The sequence below is a fragment of the Nerophis lumbriciformis genome, linkage group LG25 (assembly GCF_033978685.3).
Source record: "Nerophis lumbriciformis linkage group LG25, RoL_Nlum_v2.1, whole genome shotgun sequence".
NCBI lineage: Eukaryota > Metazoa > Chordata > Actinopteri > Syngnathiformes > Syngnathidae > Nerophis > Nerophis lumbriciformis.
This window is the reverse complement of record NC_084572.2, coordinates 24,278,167-24,300,048: the sequence shown is the minus strand read 5'-3', so window position 1 is coordinate 24,300,048 and position 21,882 is coordinate 24,278,167. Positions and strand designations below refer to the sequence as shown.

General features: G+C 34.4%; 1 protein-coding gene across 7 annotated transcripts in view; it reads left to right on the top strand.

The window, feature by feature from the left end:
• The window catches only part of helt (helt bHLH transcription factor), a 33,827-nt gene extending 12,230 nt beyond the window's left edge, over nt 1-21,597 (top strand). For 4 of the 7 annotated variants that reach the window (XM_061984004.2, XM_061984001.2, XM_061984000.2 and 1 more), the window contains 3 exons: nt 16,158-16,262; nt 16,352-16,448; nt 20,870-21,597. In XM_061984004.2, the coding sequence (XP_061839988.1) occupies nt 16,158-16,262; nt 16,352-16,448; nt 20,870-21,375 (708 nt within the window). In that variant the 3' untranslated portion in view covers nt 21,376-21,597. Of the gene's footprint in view, nt 1-1,013; nt 1,125-15,605; nt 15,858-16,157; nt 16,263-16,351; nt 16,449-20,869 lie in introns of those variants that run through there. The other 3 variants (XM_061984003.2, XM_061984005.2, XM_072916077.1) reach the window with 3 other exon arrangements.
• Nucleotides 21,598-21,882: the final 285 nt, after the last annotated feature.

Genomic DNA, 21,882 nt, shown 5'->3' with positions numbered 1-21,882 from the left:
TTTTAAAGACTTGGTCTTCACTAACTGACAAAGAAACAGATAACAGATTTGGTGTCCAGTTCAAAGTGTGACATGATTTATTTAAAAATTTGAGAGTTGACTTTTGTATTTTACATGAGTTATTATTTGTACAAACATGGTGCAAAGTAATTCATGATTTGTTAAAAAATGTTAGTGGCTAGCTAGTTAAAATGGGATATTGGGTTTTCACAAGACTGTCTTAGAAGTGATCATTTGAAAATGTTCAATTTGAAAAATGTGCACTTAGAGAATATATAAAAATAAAGTGTTGCATATTGATATTTATCTGTTTCTATATATATTTATTGTGAGAAATCATTAAGATGATCAGTGTTTCCACAAAGATAAATATCATTAATTATAAATAATAACATAGAGTTAAAGATAAATTGAGCAAATTGGCTATTTCTGGCAATTTATTTAAGTGTGTATCAAACTGGTAGCCCTTCGCATTAATCAGTACCCAAGAAGTAGCTCTTGGTTTCTAAAAGGTTGGTGACCCCTGCTTCAGAGTATAAACACTCAAGTAAAAGCAAAAAGCAGTCATCCAAATAAATACTTGAGTATGGGTAAGTATTCAGTGAAAAAAACTAATCATGTACTGATTAACTGACTTAGACTTAGACTTACCGGTAGACAAACTTTAATGATCCACAAGGGAAATTGTTCCACACAGTAGCTCAGTTACAATGATGGAAAGTGTAAGGATGGAAAGGACAATGCAAGTATAAATAGACTAAATATAGCGATATAAAATATAACATATATACGTAATATTTACATAATATATGTACAGTATATTATATATACTGATATATTATATTATAATATGTCATATCATATATACAATATATAACACCATGTACAATATTACAGTATATGTGACAGCTGCAGCATAAAATAGAGAGAAAATCCAGCAGAAAATAGAAAATAGGCATTAAAAACAAAGAAGTAGCTAACATGTCAGGTGTCAGGTAATGGACAGATATCATCTATTGCTGTATGGCGAGTGAGTATACAACTGGATGGAGTGTGGAATGAAGGACTTCGTGAATCGAACACTGTGGGAACGAAGCTGAAGGAGCCTGTTGGAGTATGAACTGGTGAGTAACTTCTGATTGATCTAGTAGCCACAGCACTTGCACTAAAACCGTAGTTTATGTTCGCGTTTGTGTGAGAGACAGAGAGACCCTACTAGAGAGTGGACTAAAAAAGAAGCACATTTTACAGCCACTTGTGATGTTATAACAGGGATTAAATTAGCATAACGTTGACTAAAACATAAAAAAACATCTACAACTTACCGCAACATGTTTTCTCTAGTTGGAAGTGGAATTCTTGTAGAGTGAAATGTGAGCATTTTACTGACATAGATGATAGCGCATGATAACATTTTTTATATTTTCTAGTTTATAAGTAAACATCAACATAGCCTCGTCTGACGTCATGTCACCTTTTACAGATCATCTGCCTGCCATATAACTCACTTTAAAAATGTAGACTTGACCTTGCATGAATGGTGTAAATTGGTCATGTAAAACCTGACTTATGATCAGTAATATTGGCTATGATTGTGTCATTGTGTCATCCCGTTTATTGCTCATCATTATGTGCTTCTGGTGCAGGACAAGAGAAAAGGCAGCTTCATTTAAACCGAGATTGTACTGGGAAAAATGAGACACATAGAGGCCAAAGAAACAGTTTTTAAAGTGAGCTTTAAAGGCACAAAAGTATGTTAAACCACTAAATCTTACCCTGGCCTCCAAAGGGTTATTGTCATTTTTGAATAGCTGGTCATGACAGACAGACGATGACAGCCTCCCTAATTGTAACTTGCCAGTGAGAAGTGCCGCAGAGTAACAACAATTAGGAGAAAAAAAAATATTATTACCAAGCCAAATCTCCCGTCGTGGTAATATTTCAGCTTCAAATCAGATGGGCAATATGAGCCCATCAACACGGAGCGAGAATGCAGTGATTACACGGTGGCAACAACAACAAAAAAACTTTTTTGCAGTGTGTTGCTGCCATTAAGTTCTACGTTAAGTATTATTTGCAAAAAAAAATTAAGTTTCTCAGTTTGAACATTAAATATCTTGTCTTTGCAGTCTATTCAATTGAATATAAGTTGAAAAGGATTTGCAAATTATATTCTGTTTTTATTTACGATTTACACAACATGCCAACTTTACTGGTTTCGGGTTTTGTACGTAGGGCAACAATCCGAGTCCATTTAAGTCAATTCACAGAAGATGCTCACTCTTTATATTTTCAATTACTATTGTGACATTTGGATCCGTGGAGGCTTTCGTTTTCATGAGCAACCTAGATCCGAAATCAAACCCTAGTAATATCCAAGAGCAAAATGGGGCCACAAAAAGCCTAAACGGTGTACTTTCAGCGAATCAATGAGTAAGTTGGCGTGTAAAGTTATTTGTTCTCCTGTCTGCTTTGCTGTCTGAGCTCCACTCAATGGGGGCCGTGTGAACTGACGCACTTCAGGCTGAGGGTGGCGCACCAAGCCAAAGAATTGTGTTGGGGGACCCTCAGGGGTCACCACGGGTCACAGCGCAGTGCCTGACAACACACACACACACACACACACACACACACACACACACGGCTCTGTCTGTCCGTCACACATGAGCATTTTCTGCATGGGGGGATTGCTTAGTTCCTCCTGTAAACGCACAATAGATCTACTTATCTCCTCAATGTAACATTATTGTCCAAATAAACAATTTAGACCGATTAATCAACAGGTGCACAATCCAGACATTAACACTTGTATTTTTTTCCCCCCCATAACTTTATTAAGTATACTGTATTGTCACTAACTTATACAGGTGTGTGTTTCAGTGCCATAAGTGCTTGTTGACATAGTCGTGCCATTCAAACTATACACCACATTGTTACTATATAAGCATCTTTTTCAGGCGAAAATGTGACACAACATACAATATGATGTCCCTGGACTGCATGTAAAATATGTACTTACCGTATTTTTCGGAGTATAAGTCGCACCTGCCTAAAATGCCTAATAAAGAAGGAAAAAAACATACATAAGTCGCACTGGAGCCCGGCCAAACTATGAAAAAAACTGCGACTTATAGTCCGAAAAATATGGTAAGTGTATTTACACCAGGACTGTCACAGTTAACGCTTTAACTCATGCGATTAATCACAAAACATTATCACATCAATTGACTGATTGATTGATTGAGACTTGTATTAGTAGATTGCACAGTACAGTACATATTCCGTACAATTGACCACTAAATGGTAACACCCGAATAAGTTTTTCAACTAGTTTAATTCGGGGTCCACGTTAATCAATTCATGGTACAGTATGAATGCAGATTTATCACACAATTTATTTTAACTGTGGATGGTTGTAAATATGAGTGAGGAGACTCCCACATGTGTGCTTACTGTCATATTTCACTTCAAACTAAACCTAGACCAGTGATTCTCAAACTGTGGTACAGGGGCTGCATCCTGTGGTACGGCAAAGAATCGCTTAATTAAATATTCAAACTGTGTGCAATGTAAATACAACCTCTGCCTTGCTTTTAATGATTATTTAGGCCTACTACGCTACAGTATTTTAATGTTGGTCATTACGGTGGTTCTTGGTGAGCCAAGTGTTTTCTGAGGTGGTACTCGTACTTGCCAACCTTGAGACCTTCAAATTTGGTGGATTGGGGGGGTGCGTTTGGGGGGGTGGGGTTTAGTGGTAGCCGGGGTGTATTTTGTAGCCTGGAAGAGTTAGGGATGCAAGGGATTCTGGGTATTTGTTCTGTTGTGTTTATGTTGTGTTACGGTGCGGATGTTCTCCCGCAATGTGTTTGTCATTCTTGTTTGGAGTGGGTTCACCGTGTGGCGCATATTTGTAACAGTGTTAAAGTTGTTTATACGGCCACCCTGAGTGTGACCTGTATGGCTGTTGATCTTTCGTGTGTATGCAGAAGCCGCATACAACATGTGACTGGGCCGGCACCCTGTTTGTATGGTGAAAAAGTGGACGCGTCGACAGGTTGTAGAGGACGCTAAAGGCAGTGCCATCACGGCACGCCCTCAATATTGTTGGGGTACTGAAATTCGGGAGTTTCCCGGAAAAATCGGGAGGGTTGGCAAGTATGGTGGTACATGGTGGAAAATGTTTGAGAGCCACTGACATAAACGATGCTTTAGATCAGTGGTGTCAAACTCATTTTAGATCGGGGGCCACATGGAGAAAAATCTACTCCCAAGTGGGTCGGACTGGTAAAATCACGGCACGATAACTTAAAAATAAAGACAACTTCAGATTGTTTTCTTTGTTTAAAAATAGAACAAGCACATTCGGAAAATGTACAAATGATAAGGTTTTTTTGGGGGGGGTTTTTTACACTTACATGTCGCGGTTAATAGTACTCTATCTTTATTTGTCGTTATTTATATTTTCTGAATAAAATATGTGATAATGTTCATGTTGGTGTGAATTTTCAATCCATCAAGATAAAAACATTATATCAAAATCAAATTACTGCGTGTTATTTATGTAGTTTGATCATTTTCCTCGACTGATGTACTAACATCTTGTGGTTTATTTTGTACATATGTAGCATCATCTTTAAAGATACAAATAATTGCTATTGCGACATCCAGTGGACACATTTAGAACAGCAGTTTCTTTCATTCAAACATTTCAGGTTGATTTTTATACTTAGCAAACTCATCCCGCGGGCCGGATAAAACCTGTTCACGGGCCGTACGTTTGGCACCCCTGCTTTAGATTAAACAAGTTTTTTTCCCCCATCAAATCAAGTAAAAGAAAAAATTGATATGGCATTCTGACAATATATTTACATATATTTTTTCTAAGTTAATTTTAATTATGCACACAGGTAATTTACTGTAATTAATCATGATTAATCAGAATAAAAAAGTAGGTGACACCTTAGTATGGGGAACAGATATTCACCATTAATTAGTTGCTTATTAACATGCAAATTAGAAACATATTGGCTCTTAATTAGTCATTATTAAGTACTTATTAATGCCTCATTGTGCATGGTCTTATTATACAACCAGTAAGCCATTAACTAAGAGTCTTCCCTCAATAACCTCAGAATTATTGCTTATTAGTAACCCTAACCCTTATATGTTCCCCTAGTGTACAAATAACTAAATTAAGTCTTTGTTACTTTAATAAGCAACTAATTAATGGTGAATGTGTTCCCCAAAAGTGTAATTAATCTGTTAAACATTTTTAATAACGTCATAAAAGTGTAGCCTATTGCATTGACTCAGGTTTGCAATTTGGACTCTGCTATAAGTCGGTGATGACATTTTGTATTAAAGCAATATTTTTAATATATGGACCTCACTAACACACACTTCATTTTACGATGTTTGTTTTTAAATATTAACTATGCTGTTTTTCCTCAGCAACATATAGACCTATAAACTATCCACTGCTTAAGTTTTAAGCCCTTCATCATTCAGAAATGTTTATTTTAGACATGTTTAATAACAAAAAAGCAGAGGGGAAAAAAAACCACAACACTAATTAAGAGTAATGAAAATAAAATAACAATCTCTTATTTATTATACGTTTTGTTTTTACATTATAGAATAGAATAGAATAGAAAGTACTTTATTGATCCCTGGGGGAAATTCAGCACCACAGTTCGCTCACAATAAACAATAAACACTTAGGTATTTTTTACATGTGAATAATATAAGTACAGTTTATTATGCAGCATTATTCACATGTGAATAATATATATAGTCTATTATACAGCATTATTCACATGTGAATAATATATATATACAGTCTATTATACAGCATTATTCACATGTGAATAATATATATACAGTCTATTATACAGCATTATTCACATGTGAATACTATAAAGTCTATTATACAGCATTATTCACATGTGAATAATATATATATATATATATATATACAGTCTATTATACAGCATTATTCACATGTGAATAATATATATATATATATACAGTCTATTATACAGCATTATTCACATGTGAATAATATATATACAGTCTATTATACAGCATTATTCACATGTGAATAATATAATACAGTCTATTATACAGCATTATTCACATGTGAATACTATAAATAGTCTATTATACAGCATTATTCACATGTGAATAATATATATATATATACAGTCTATTATACAGCATTATTCACATGTGAATAATATATATATATACAGTCTATTATACAGCATTATTCACATGTGAATAATATATATACAGTCTATTATACAGCATTATTCACATGTAGTATGCTTGCTGTTGTTTCAGTGACTATGTTGCCCCTATAAATCTACTTTTCAAAATATGATAAATACAGTATATGCCTATAAATAAATAACAATATGTGCATGATTACAGCTATAGTATAGAAAATGGGTGTTTATTCACACGAAATAATAGATTTTCTGCAAATTTTATTCATTTATGAATGACAAACACTGTAGCGAATTTAAAAAAGGAATGAAAATAATCATTGCATTTTTTTAACAATCATGCTATAAACATGATAATAGACACCTTCTTTATTAAGTGTTGTAAATAACTAAATGGGTGCATGAAAAATGTGGCTTAATAGCACTTTTCCACCAATTTAGAGCTCCCAGTGCAGTTTTGTTTAAGTCCAACAAGTCTACATTTCAAAGTACAAACACATTAAAAAAGAAAAAACAAGTGTTTTAAACAAGTCCACAGTCAAGTAATAGGATTTAATGCTGTGTTTATACATTATAGAATAGAATAGAATATAAAGTACTTTATTGATCCCTGGGGGAAATTCAGCACCACAGTTTGCTCACAATAAACAATAAATACTTAGGTATTTTTTACATGTGAAAAATATAAATTCAGTCTATTATACAGCATTATTCACATGTGAATAATATAAATACAGTCTATTATACATCATTATTCACATGTGAATAATATATATACAGTCTATTATACAGCATTATTCACATGTGAATAATATATATACAGTCTATTATACAGCATTATTCACATGTGGTGTGCTTGCTGTCATTTCAGTGACTATGTTGCCCCTATAAATCTACTTTTCAAAATATGATAAATACAGTATATGCCTATAAATGAATATAACTAGTCACTATAAACATGTGCATGATTGCAGCTATAGTATAGAAAATGGGCGTTTACTCACATGAAATAATAGATTTTCTGCAAATTTTATTCATTCGAATTTAAAAAAGGAATGAAAATAATCATTGCATTTTTTAACAACCATGCTATAAACATGATAATAGACACCTTCTTTATTAAAGTGTTCTAAATAACTAAATGGGTGCATGAAAAATGTGGCTTAATGACCCTTTTCCACCAAGTTAGAGCTCCCAGTGGAGTTTTGTTTAAATCCAACAAGTTTACATTTCACACAGCACCACAGTTTGCTCACAATAAACAATATTAGGTATTTTTTACATGTGAATAATATAAATTCAGTCTATTATACAGCATTATTCACATGTGAATAATATAAATACAGTCTATTATACATCATTATTCACATGTGAATAATATACATACAGTCTATTATACAGCATTATTCACATGTGAATAATATATATACAGTCTATTATACAGCATTATTCACATGTGAATAATATATATACAGTCTATTATACAGCATTATTCACATGTGAATAATATATATACAGTCTATTATACAGCATTATTCACATGTGAATAATATATATACAGTCTATTATACAGCATTATTCACATGTGGTGTGCTTGCTGTCATTTCAGTGACTATGCTGCCCCTATAAATCTATTTTTCAAAATATGATAAATACAGTATATGCCTATAAATGAATATAACTAGTCACTATAAACATGTGCATGATTGCAGCTATAGTATAGAAAATGGGCGTTTACTCACATGAAATAATAGATTTTCTGCTAATTTTATTGAGTTTGAGTTTATTTCGAACATGCAAGTATACAACATGATACATCACAATCTCCAGTTTCTCTTTTCAACATGTTCGAAAAGGAGTAGGAAGAAGCAGAGCTTATTTAATCCTACCCCTTTTCTTTTACATAACAGTTGCTAAAATTTTTGTTCACTTCCTGTTCTCAATTTATTCACAATATACTCCATAAGTAATCACAATAAAATAAGTAAATAAATAATAATTGGTGAAGTAAGTTACATTTCATATGTTGAGATAAGTAAGATTATTTTGTGAGTGAAAGAATGAAAGAATGGATGAGTTAAATAAATTCAGAATGTTTATCATGGTTCTTCTTCTTTGTACTTTGTAAACACTTTAAGTTTGAAGAGTTTCTTGAAGTGGATCATATTAGTACATTGTTTGATTGCTTTGCTTAATCCATTCCATAATTTAATTCCACATACTGATATACTGAAGGTCTTAAGTGTTGTACGTGCATACAAATGTTTTAAATTACATTTCTCCCTAAGATTATATTTCTCCTCTTTTTTTGAGAAGAATTGTTGTATATTCTTGGGTAGCAGGTTATAGTTTGCTTTGTGTATAATTTTAGCTGTTTGCAAATTCACTATGTCGTAGAATTTCAGAATCTTTGATTCAATAAATAAAGGATTTGTGTGTTCTCTATATCCAACATTATGTATTATTCTAACTGATCTTTTTTGTAACACCGTTAATGAATGAAGTGTACTTTTGTAATTATTTCCCCATATTTCTGCACAATAACTCAGATATGGTAACACTAGTGAGCAGTAGAGAATATGAAGTGATTTTTTGTCTAGAACATGTTTTGCTTTATTCATTATTGATGTGTTTCTTGCTACTTTATGTTGTATATTTTTTACGTGAGATTTCCAGTTCAATTTATCATCAATCATTATACCTAGAAATTTGGTTTCATTTACTCTTTCAATTTCTATTCCGTCTATTTGTATTTGTGTTTGACTTTCTCTTCTACTGTTACCAAATAGCATTATTTTAGTTTTACTGAGATTCAACGATAGTCTGTTTTTGTCAAACCATCTTTTTAATTTGTTAATTTCTTCTGTTATTATTTGTAGTATCTTCTGTGTGTTCTCTCCTGAACAAAACGCTGTTGTATCATCCGCAAATAATACTAACTTTAAATCTTTTGTAACTTTACAAATGTCATTTATATATAGATTGAATAATTTAGGTCCTAGTATTGATCCCTGAGGTACACCACAGGATATATTTAGCGTTGTAGAGGTGTGTTCGCCTACCTTCACGTATTGTTTCCTGTTCATTAGATAACTTCTTATCCAGTTTAAGACTAACCCTCTGATGCCATATCGTTCTAGTTTTTTGATTAAAATATTGTGATTAATTGTGTCAAATGCTTTAGTTAGATCCATAAAAACTGCTGCCGCACATTTTTTATTATCTATAGCATTGGTAATTTCTTCTGTAATTTCAATTAAAGCCATCGAAGTTGAAACATTAGCTCTGTATCCATATTGATTTTCTTCGAGTATTCTATTTTTATTTATGAAACTCTCTAATCTGTTATTGAACAGTTTTTCAATGATTTTAGAAAATTGTGGAAGTAAGGAAACAGGTCTATAGTTTGTAAATTGATGTTTGTCGCCAGTCTTGTAAATTGGTGCAACTTTAGCTATTTTCATTTTGTTTGGAAATGTACCTGTTTGAAATGATAGGTTACTAATATACATTAATGGTCCTGAGATCTCTTCAATAACCTTTTTTATCGTTTCCATATCAATTTCATTACAATCAGTTGAAGTCTTGGATTTACATTTTTTCACGATTGTAACTATTTCCTCCTGTGTCACATTACTGAGGAACATGGAGCTGGGATTTCGCTCTATGGTATCATTATAGTCCTCAATTGAAACTGGGTCTGGAATCCTTTCTTCCAATTTTGGTCCAATATTTACAAAATAATTATTGAAGCTTTCAACTACTTCCTTTATGTTGTCATTTTTTTTATTTCCGTCTAAGAAGTATTGAGGGTAGTCCCTCTTAGTGCCATTTTTAATAATGCTATTGAGGATGCCCCATGTTGCTCTCATATTAGTTTTGTTCTTGTCCAATAATTCACTGTAATATTCTTTTCTACATAATCGTAGTATGTATGTTAACTTGTTTTTATACTTTTTGTACATAATTTCTGCCTCTGTAGTTCTTTGTGCTATACATTTCCTATATAGTGTATTCTTCTTCTTACAAGCATTTTTTAACCCTTTTGTCATCCATGGTTGATTATTCTTTCTCTGCTTATTACTGAGTTGTATCCATGGACAATGTTTGTTATAAAGTATTATGAACTTGTTTAAGAAATGTTCATATGCTTCATCAACCTCATTTTCATTGTACACATTGTCCCAATCTTGCTTTTGTAGCTCAATTTTGAAAGCAATCATCCTCTTCTCTGTGCACAGTCTTCGAAATGTCCTTTTGTCTTCCATGTTCTTCTTGTAGTTCCCATCATATATTGTAAAAACTGGCAGATGATCACTAACATCAGTTATAAGTAGACCACTTGTAGTGTTATTATCAAAATCATTGGTAAAAATATTATCAATAAGCGTGGCACAGTGTCCTGTAATTCTGCTTGGCTTTGTGATTTTAGGATATAAACTGATGCTGTACATTGTATCAATTAAGTCATCAATAGACTTTTGCTTGTTAGGGTTCAATAAGTCAATATTAAAGTCACCACATAAGAAAATTATTCTTTGCCCATTGTCCATGTAAGTAGCCTTGATCCATTCTTCAAATGTTTCTATACTTGACTTAGGTGATCTATATATACAACTGATGAATATGTTTTTGCTTTTTTCCTGACATATTTCAATTGTTATACATTCTAAAATATTATCTATAGCAAATGACATGTTTTTTACCACTTTGTAGTTCAGGTTCTTCATCACGTACACAGCTACTCCTCCTCCATTTTTGTTGTTTCTGTTGATGTAGTTTAGTTCATATCCATCCAGATCAAAATCTATTCCTTTTTTATCATCAATCCATGTTTCCGTGACAGCAATCACTTTGAAGGGTTCGTTGATGTGTTCCAAAAAGTTCTTAATATTGTTGTAGTTTGCATACAAGCTTCTGCTATTAAAATGAATAATTGACAATTTGTTATCACATTTAATGTTGCTGTTATATTGATCATCCGTATAATAAAAACAATTATTACTGAAGTGGGAGAAAAAATTTGTATCTGGATCTATATCATTTTCCAAATCCTGATTTTTGTGATCTTTGTTGCAGAAATTTTTTAGTTCCATGTTTTCTTGTTCAACAATCTTTGATGTTGTTTCAATAATCTCTATAAGTGTAGGTGGATGCAATCCTGAATCTAGGTCCTCTTGTTTAGTCGTTCCTTGGAACATAGTAGTGTTGATGCTGAAATTCATTCGAATTTAAAAAAGGAATGAAAATAATCATTGCATTTTTTAACAACCATGCTATAAACATGATAATAGACACCTTCTTTATTAAAGTGTTCTAAATAACTAAATGGGTGCATGAAAAATGTGGCTTAATGACCCTTTTCCACCAAGTTAGAGCTCCCAGTGGAGTTTTGTTTAAGTCCAACAAGTTTACATTTCAAAGTACAAACACATTAAAAAGAAAAAAAAAGTGTTTTAAACAAGTCCACAGTCAAGTAATATGATTTAATGCTGTGTTTATACATTATAGAATAGAATAGAATAGAATATAAAGTACTTTATTGATCCCTGGGGGAAATTCAGCACCACAGTTTGCTAACAATAAACAATAAACACTATTTTTTTTACATGTGAATAATATAAATTCAGTCTATTATACAGCATTATTCACATGTGAATAATATAAAAACAGTCTATTATACATCATTATTCACATGTGAATAATATATATACAGTCTATTATACAGCATTATTCACATGTGAATAATATATATATATACAGTCTATTATACAGCATTATTCACATGTGAATAATATAAATACAGTCTATTATACAGCATTATTCACATGTGAATAATATATATACAGTCTATTATACAGCATTATTCACATGTGAATAATATAAATACAGTCTATTATACAGCATTATTCACATGTGAATAATATATATACAGTCTATTATATAGCATTATTCAGATGTGAATAATATAAATACAGTCTATTATACAGCATTATTCACATGTGAATAATATATATACGGTCTATTAAAAAGCATTATTCACATGTGAATAATATAAATACAGTCTATTATACAGCATTATTCACATGTGAATACTATAAATACAGTCTATTATACATCATTATTCACATGTGAATAATATATATACAGTCTATTATACAGCATTATTCACATGTGGTATGCTTTCTGTCGTTTCAGTGACTATATATATGCTGCCCCTATAAATCTACTTTTCAAAATATGATAAAGACAGTATATGCCTATAAATGAATATAACTAGTCACTATTAATATGTGAATGATTGCAGCTATAGTATAGAAAATGGCCGTTTATTCACACGAAATAATAGATTTTCTGCAAATTTTATTCATTTATGAATGACAAACACTGTAGCGAATTTAAAAAGGGAATGAAAATAATCATTGCATTTTTTTAACAACCATGCTATAAACATAATAATAGACACCTTTATTAAAGTGTCCAAAATAACTAAATGGGTGCATGAAAAATGTGGCTTAATAGCACTTTTCCACCAAGTTAGAGCTCCCAGTGGAGTTTTGTTTAAGTCCAACAAGTCTACATTTCAAAGTACAAACACATTAAAAAGAAAAAAAAAGTGTTTTAAACAAGTCCACAGTCAAGTAATAGGATTTTTTGCTGTGTTTGTACATTATAAAATAGAATAGAATATAAAGTACTTTATTGATCCCTGGGGGGAAATTCAGCACCACAGTTTGCTCACAATAAACAATAAACACTTAGGTATTTTTTTACATGTGAATAATATAAATTCAGTCTATTATACAGCATTATTCACATGTGAATAATATAACTACAGTCTATTATACATCATTATTCACATGTGAATAATATATATATACAGTCTATTATACAGCATTATTCACATGTGAATAATATAAATACAGTCTATTATACAGCATTATACACATGTGAATAATATATATACAGTCTATTATACAGCATTATTCACATGTGAATAATATATATACGGTCTATTATACAGCATTATTCACATGTGAATAATATATATACGGTCTATTATATAGCATTATTCACATGTGAATAATATAAATACAGTCTATTATACAGCATTATTCACATGTGAATAATATATATACAGTCTATTATACAGCATTATTCACATGTGAATAATATATATACAGTCTATTATACAGCATTATTCACATGTGAATAATATATATACAGTCTATTATATAGCATTATTCACATGTGAATAATATAAATACAGTCTATTATACAGCATTATTCACATGTGAATAATATATATACGGTCTATTATACAGCATTATTCACATGTGAATAATATAAATACAGTCTATTATACAGCATTATTCACATGTGAATAATATATATACAGTCTATTATACAGCATTATTCACATGTGGTGTGCTTGCTGTCATTTCAGTGACTATATATATGCTGCCCCTATAAATCTACTTTTCAAAATATGATAAATACAGTATATGCCTATAAATGAATATAACTAGTCACTATTAATATGTGAATGATTGCAGCTATAGTATAGAAAATGGCCGTTTATTCACACGAAATAATAGATTTTCTGCTAATTTTATTCATTTATGAATGACAAACACTGTAGCGAATTTAAAAAGGGAATGAAAATAATCATTGCATTTTTTTAACAACCATGCTATAAACATAATAATAGACACCTTTATTAAAGTGTCCAAAATAACTAAATGGGTGCATGAAAAATGTGGCTTAATAGCACTTTTCCACCAAGTTAGAGCTCCCAGTGGAGTTTTGTTTAAGTCCAACAAGTCTACGTTTCAAAGTACAAACACATTAAAAAAGCAAAAAAAAAAAAGTGTTTTAAACAAGTCCACAGTCAAGTAATAGGATTTAATGCCCTCGTCCCTCTCGCTCGCGCCTTTCTCTCCATGGTGCTCGCCTTAAAAAAAAAACTCTCCAAACTCTTCTGATGTCTTGTGAGCCTTTTCTTTCACCGCCTCCACATGCTTTTTTTTTTTAATTTTAATTCTTTGACATTGCTCACAGGATCAGATGTGTCCAAGCTGCAGGGTGAAGGTTTGCGGCGTGAAAAGGGGCTGTGAAAAGACGAGACGCAGAAGCCCGGCGTGTTTTGGCGCATGAGAGCCGTTTGGGTGCGCACACAATAAACCTGTTGTTAACCTTGCGCTCCAAATATGTTTGAAGAAAACAGCCAATTGTTGTGCGAAATGTATTCAAGTATAAAATAATGCCCTTTGTTTGGAGAGGGGAAAAACTTTGAGGGTACAAAAGTGTCCCCTGTGGCATTTACCAGCAGCCTTTGTGCACTTTGCGCCTTGGCGTCCCCACTTTGGCGCATTCCCCGGGCGCCTTTAAACGCGATTGTTTCTCTCCTTCTAATGACATTTACCGGATCAAAACATGCTGTTAATTCGATCAGAAGGCTTCACCCTTCGCAACAATAGCAGTATAATTTCTCCCAAAGTTTGTTAAGTTGACCGAAATTAGGCAAATGAATAGGGGTCTCCAGGCTATCCGTCTTGCAGGTGACGGCGGATAATGCGCGCTCGCACCAGCTGCATTCTTCTTTATTTCTCCCCTTTCTTTCACAGCATTATTAAAATTTAGGCCAATGAAACTATTCATGGCACTGAATAGACATTTTCTTATAGGATAATAGGATACAAATTGAGCCCCCCTCCAAAAGGAGTCTCCAGTGGCGGCTCATCGTGTGCGCCTTGACGCGGACCACGCTCTTGTGCCAGCAGGCAGCACTCGTGCACCTGCCCTTCTAGAACAAAAATATATATCTCTTTTTTTTATTTTTATTTTTTTTTAGAAACGGTAAAGAATGTCCACAAACAAAACCTCATAAAAGATGTCAGCAAGACTGGGGAAGGAGGGTGAAGAGGGGCTCTCCAAAAAAAAAAAAAAAAAAAAAAAAAGGTCTCCCCTGAACTTGGCGGAACAGCCTATTAAAGGCTTACTTAATTACTCTAATGACACTGGACAGGCCTTAAATTAAAACTCGGACTGGGTGTGAGAGTTAAAGCGGCTTGGCGGGGATTTGTAAAGTGAAGAAAGAGGTCGCTTTCTCCTTTTTTGTGTGTTACTTGTTCGGCCGTGCGCTCTTGTGCGCGCCATGCATCCATCCGTCCATCCATCCCCCTGAACGCCTCACTCGTCATTTCCCGCCTCACTTATATGCAAATAATATCCCCACGAGTAATCACGTGTCTTTTAAGCAGCCACGTGGGTTAACAAAGCAAGGTTTGCCCTCCCCACCTCCTTTTTTTTTTTTTTTTTTTTTGTGTGAGTGCGACTTGTTGTTGTCCGACTGTTTCTTCAACTGATCCGAAACGCACACATTTATCATGGTCCTCATCTAATCCCATGGAATAATTTACATTTACCGTGAATGTCCCCCCTTGGATGATCCCTTTTATAAGGAGCCATCTTTTCTCCTCCTCACATCTCAGTCTGCAGCGTGCGCGTCGGCACAGCGTCGCATCTCTCCAAGCTGCAACAATTTGGAACCATCTTTTATTTATTTATTTTTTTTAAATCCCACACTTTTTCTCTTTTATGGCATCCAAAATGAAAGAACGAAAGGTAAGAGGCACATTTACTTCATGCATTTTGACGCAACATTTTCTTAAACTGGAGCATTTGGCGCTTCTTTGCGCATGCCTATATGACTCCACACAGACATTTGTGCAGGATTTTTTTATATCTTCACTTTAAATGCGCTAAACGTACCCTCGACTTGTGTTTATATCACTTCTAAGAGCTGTTGTTGGCAGAAAAAGCTGCGCGTAAAGCAGCCATGCATGCATGCGCGCATTGTCGGACAAGTCTGCACATACAAAAAAACAGTTTTCTCACTTGTTTATTTACATTTCACCCCCTCAGAGAACTCCCATCTCGCACAAAGTGATCGAGAAAAGAAGACGAGATCGCATCAATCGCTGCCTAAACGAACTGGGCAAAACTGTACCCATGGCACTGGCCAAACAGGTACGTGCACCAGCATATATGAATATATATATATATATATATATTGAATACATGCATTTTTGTAGTCATCTTATTGCTATTTCCTAAAGAATTCAGGCAAACTGGAAAAAGCAGAAATCTTGGAGATGACAGTTCAATATCTGAGGGCGCTCCACTCCGCGGATTTCCCCCGAGGGAGAGAAAAGGGTGAGTTATAATTGTATTTGGAAGTGTTGCCATTTTGTAACCCAAAGTATGAATTATCTCCTCTAAAAGTTGTTTATTTGGGTACACCATGCCCCCTAAATTGTAGCAGAAATTTAGCCTCTGGCAGGGGTGTCCAAAGTGCGGCCCCGGGGGCCATTTGCGACCCGCAGCCTGATTTCTATTAGCCCGCGACACATTCTATCGACAAACGAAACAGGTTTCAAATTAGAACAAAAAACTATGAAAAATTCAACGGGACTAAATCCCCCCCCCCCAAAAATGGGACCTGAAAAGCAAAATGTCCAACAACCTGTTTGAGGTTCTTGATGATTTCCGTGCGTCCTGTCATGGTGAAAAAGTGTACACATTTCTTTTGTGAGACATGATATGTTTTTGAAGGGCAGCACGGTGGTACAGGGGTTAGTGCATGTGCCTCACAATACGAAGGTCCTGAGTTCAATCCCAGATCTTTCTGTGTGGAGTTTGCATGTTCTCCTCGTGACTGCGTGGGTTCCCTCCGGGTACTCCGGCTTCCTCCCACCGCCAAAAACATGCACCTGGGGATAGGTTGATTGGCAACACTAAATTGGCCGTAGTGTGTGAATGTTGTCTGTCTATCTGTGTTGGCCCTGTGATGAGGTGGCGACTTGTCCAGGGTGTACACCGCCTTCCGCCCAAATGCAGCTGAGATAGGCTCCAGCACCCCCCGCGACCCCAAAAGGGACAAGCGGTAGAAAATGGATGGATATGTTTTTGAGTGTACTAAAGCCCTCAAAAGCGTTTCAGTTGACGGTATAATAGCAATATTAGTAAATACAAGCTTACTTTAGAGCACAGTTAACATAAATACAAATACAATCAATAAAAATAATCATGAATGATGTTATGGCTTTGTTATCTACAACAGTGGTTCTCAAATGGGGGTACACGTACCCCTGGGGGTACTTGAAGGTATGCCAAGGGGTACGTGAGTTTTTTTGTTTTTTTTTCCAAAATATTTTTATTGAATTTTGCAGACAGTACAGTATGATGGATCATGGCAACAGCAAGTTGAGGTATCTGCACATTTTACAATATGTAACATAGTAAACCCCACCCCTTACAATACCCACCCACTTTAATTCCCAAGGTAATTGTCACCTAGTGCCCACAACAAATATAGACACACATGAATATATGCAAACTTAGATTCAATCTAACAAATATATTAAAGATAAACAAAAGATAAATAAGGTAAAATAAATAAATAAATACAACATAAGAAGTGCAAAAAATATATAACGTAAAAGTAAATAAACACAAGGAATGAGGGTCGGGAGATTTTTTTTTAAATATTCTAAAAATAGCAACAATTCAAAAATCCTTCATAAATATAAATAAAAACCTATCTTTTTTTCCAAATAGTTCAAGAAAGACCACTACAAATGAGCAATATTTTGCACTGTTATACAATTTAATAAATCAGAAACTGATGACATAGTGCTATATTTTACTTCTTTATCTCTTTTTTTCAACCAGAAATGCTTTGCTCTGATTAGGGGGTACTTGAATTAAAAAAGATTTCACAGGAAAAGGGTTGAGAACCACTGATCTACAACACAAAGCTAAGATGTAGAAGTGTTTTTCAAATGTTAGCGTATGTTCCCCCTACATTGTTTTGGTTTGAGTATTTTTCATATAGAAAATGTGTAAAAGTGGCCCTCGCATCCTTCAATTTTTCTCTATGTGGCCCTCGCCGGAAAATGTTTGGACACCTCTGCAAGTCTACAGTACCGTATTTTTCGGACTATAAGTCGCAGTTTTTTTCATAGTTTGGCCGGGGGTGCGACTTATACTCAGGAGCGACTTATGTGTGAAATTATTAACACATTACCGTAAAATATGAAATAATATTATTTAGCTCATTCACGTAAGAGACTAGACGTATAAGATTTCATGGGATTTAGCGATCAGGAGTGACAGATTGTTTGGTAAACGTATAGCATGTTCTATATGTTATAGTTATTTGAATGACTCTTACCATAATATGTTACGTTAACATACCAGGCACGTTCTCAGTTGGTTATTTATGCCTCATATAACGTACACTTATTCAGCCTGTTGTTCACTATTCTTTATTTATTTTAAATTGCCTTTCAAATGTCTATTCTTGGTGTTGGGTTTTATCAAATACATTTCCCCAAAAAATGTGACTTATATATGTTTTTTTCCTTCTTTATTATGCATTTTCGGCCGGTGCGATTTATACTCCGGAGCGACTTATACTCCGACAAATACGGTATATATTTTCACTGTAACTGCATTGCGCAACGGCTACCATGTAGTGATTTCATTTTTTTTTGCCAAAATTAAATTGTATAGTATTTTAGTTAGGCTATATTATTATGTTAATGTTGGTAAACTTTTTACTCTTCGTTTTTGATGCACATTTTTTTCCTCTTGTACCACTTTGAGAACATTATTATTATTATTAAATTGTTATAAACGAATTCAAATGGCAAGGCAGAGAGAAACAATGATATGCATATTATTGTTTAATCCAGGGATGTCAAACATGCGGCCCCGGGGGCCAGATTAGGCCCGCGTACAGGTTCCATCCGGCCCGCGAGATGAGTTCGCTAAGTGTAAAATTGAGCTGCGTTTTTAAGTAAAAGAAACTGCTGTTCTAAACGTGTCCACTGGATGTCGCATTAACAATTATGTTAGACAAGCAAATAGTTTATACTAGGGATGTCCGATAATGGCTTTTTGCCGATATCCGATATTCCGATATTGTCCAACTCTTTAATTACCGATACCGATATCAACCGATACCGATATCAACCGATACCGATATCAACCGATTATATGCAGTCGTGGAATTAACACATTATTATGCCTAATTTGGACAACCAGGTATGGTGAAGATAAGGTACTTAAAAAAAAAAAATGGAATAAGATAAATAAATTAAAAGCATTTTCTTGAATAAAAAAGAAAGTAAAACAATATAAAAACAGTTACATAGAAACTAGCAATTAATGAAAATTAGTAAAAATAACTGTCAAAGGTTAGTACTATTAGTGGACCAGCAGCACACACAATCATGTGTGCTTACGGACTGTATCCCTTGCAGACTTTATTGATATATATTGATATATAGAAATATACAGAAAGAAACAACCCTTTTGTGTGAATGAGTGTGAATGAGTGTAAATGGGGGAGGGAGGTTTTTTGGGTTGGTGCACTAATTGTAAGTGTATCTTGTGTTTTTTATGTTGATTTAATAAAAAAACAAAAACAAACAAACAAACAAACAAAAAAAAACACGATACCGATAATAAAAAAAACGATACCGATAATTTGTTTGGTATAAACTAGAGATGTCCGATAATATCGGCCTGCCGATATTATCGGACATCTCTAGTTTATACCAAACAAGAGTTACACGGTAAAGCAGGGCTGTGACTCCTTCCCCCCACGACCCAACATATAACAAACAGGAGTAAAATAAACAATCGGTAGCTCCACTTATGATATACTTCTGTGAAAATTATCGTCTTTTGTGCAAATTTACACGAAGTGAAGAGTGGAAATGACTAATGAGATATTTGATACAAAGAACAGTTTTTATTGATGCTTTATTTAGTTTTTTGTTCGATCCTAAATGGGCCGTGACTCAGTTTATTTGCTTTGTAGATACACTGAGATTAAGCCTAAATTCATTCATTTATACATTTCATTTATTCATTTATTTCAGGCAATGACATTAAAAAAATATATTAAAAAAAGTACAAGGTAGACAATACGTAATAATATAAATTAATATAATGCAAAAGGTAATGTACAGTATGTAAGCATGATTGTCCAGTTTTGCCTGAAAAGGAGTGGGAAGAAGATCATTTATTGAATCCCACTTCCAGTTCTCCAAATTCATTGTGTTCTTCGTGGTGTTTTTGAAACAGCACCAATTTTTTCCCCTCAGAATATTCAACTATTTAGAAATGTTTTGTCACAAGGATTATTTGTGATTTGTACATTTTCTGAATGTGCTTGTTCTATTTTGGGCCGAAGCAAAACAAAGAAAACAATCCGAAGTTGCTGTCGTTGTATTTTTTTAAGTTATCATGCCATGATTTTACTCAACTGACCCTGGTGGGAATAGATTTTTCCCCTATGCGGCCCCTGAGCTAAAAGGACTTTGACACCCCTGGTTTAATCTAATATTTAATTAAATATATTATATTATAGGGAAATATGCATATAGTCCTGTAACTATAATTCAGTCCACTTTTACGCATCAAAATGCGTTTTGTTTTGTTAGTGAGAATGCAAAGTTTACCAAAAAAAAGATTGTATAAGTGGTTGACACAATAAACTGGAGGGGGGAATGATCCACTTTTACGCATGAAAAGTATTAATAATGAATTGTTCTTCGTTAAAGGAGAATTGCTGGCCGAGTTCGCCAACTACTTCCACTACGGCTACCACGAGTGTATGAAGAACTTGGTCCACTATCTGACCACGGAAGACCGGGCCGAGACCAAAGACATCAAGTACGCACGGATCCTCGCCTTCCTGCAGTCCAAATCCCGCGCCGTCACGGAGCCGGTCTTTGGCTCTGTGGGCGCCGGGCCCGAACCGTCGGACTATTTGGGCCATCAACTGCACTCGTCCCCGGAGCACCACAGCCCCGCGGATGCCGTGTACGTGCACCCGCCGCCGCCGCAACAGCAACAGCAGAGTCCCCCGGCAGGACACTTGGCCTGGCACGGCTCGGCACGCGGCCCGACCATCTCGTACCAACCCGTCGCGCTGAGCGCGCACCCACAGCAGCACGGTGGTTACTTGTCACCCGTGCAGGGACTCGAACACCATCACTATTTCAACTTCCTAGGCCACACGCACCACAACACGTTTAGTTTACATAGCGCACAACACGCCATGTAACACACACACTCATTGCCTTTGTGTCGGTTTTATTTATGTTGTACATTTTGTAAATAAATGTTTCTTATACTAAATTGCAGAGGTGGGACCAAGTCATTGTTTTGCAAGTCACAAGTAAGTCTCAAGTCTTTGCCCTCAAGTCCGAGTCAAGTCCCGAGTCAAGACAGGCAAGCCCCGAGTCAAGTCCAAAGTCAAGACTGGAAAGTCTCAAGTCAAGTCCTAAGTCCTGCATTTTGAGTTTCGAGTCCTTTCAAGTCCTTTTAACCACAGACTAATATATTAACACAGATTGTGTAAGCTTTTCAAACGCTGTATTTATTTATTAAAACAAGTGCATTTTAAATTGCAGGAAAGAAAATTGTGCTGACATTGCACTTCATAATAGCACTATTAACCAGTCATTTTAAATATTAACTCATTCCTTTACAGAACAAACACATTGAAAAATAAAGTGCAAATGTACTTATTTGTACAAAAGTGTTAACATTGAAAAAACATGACATATAC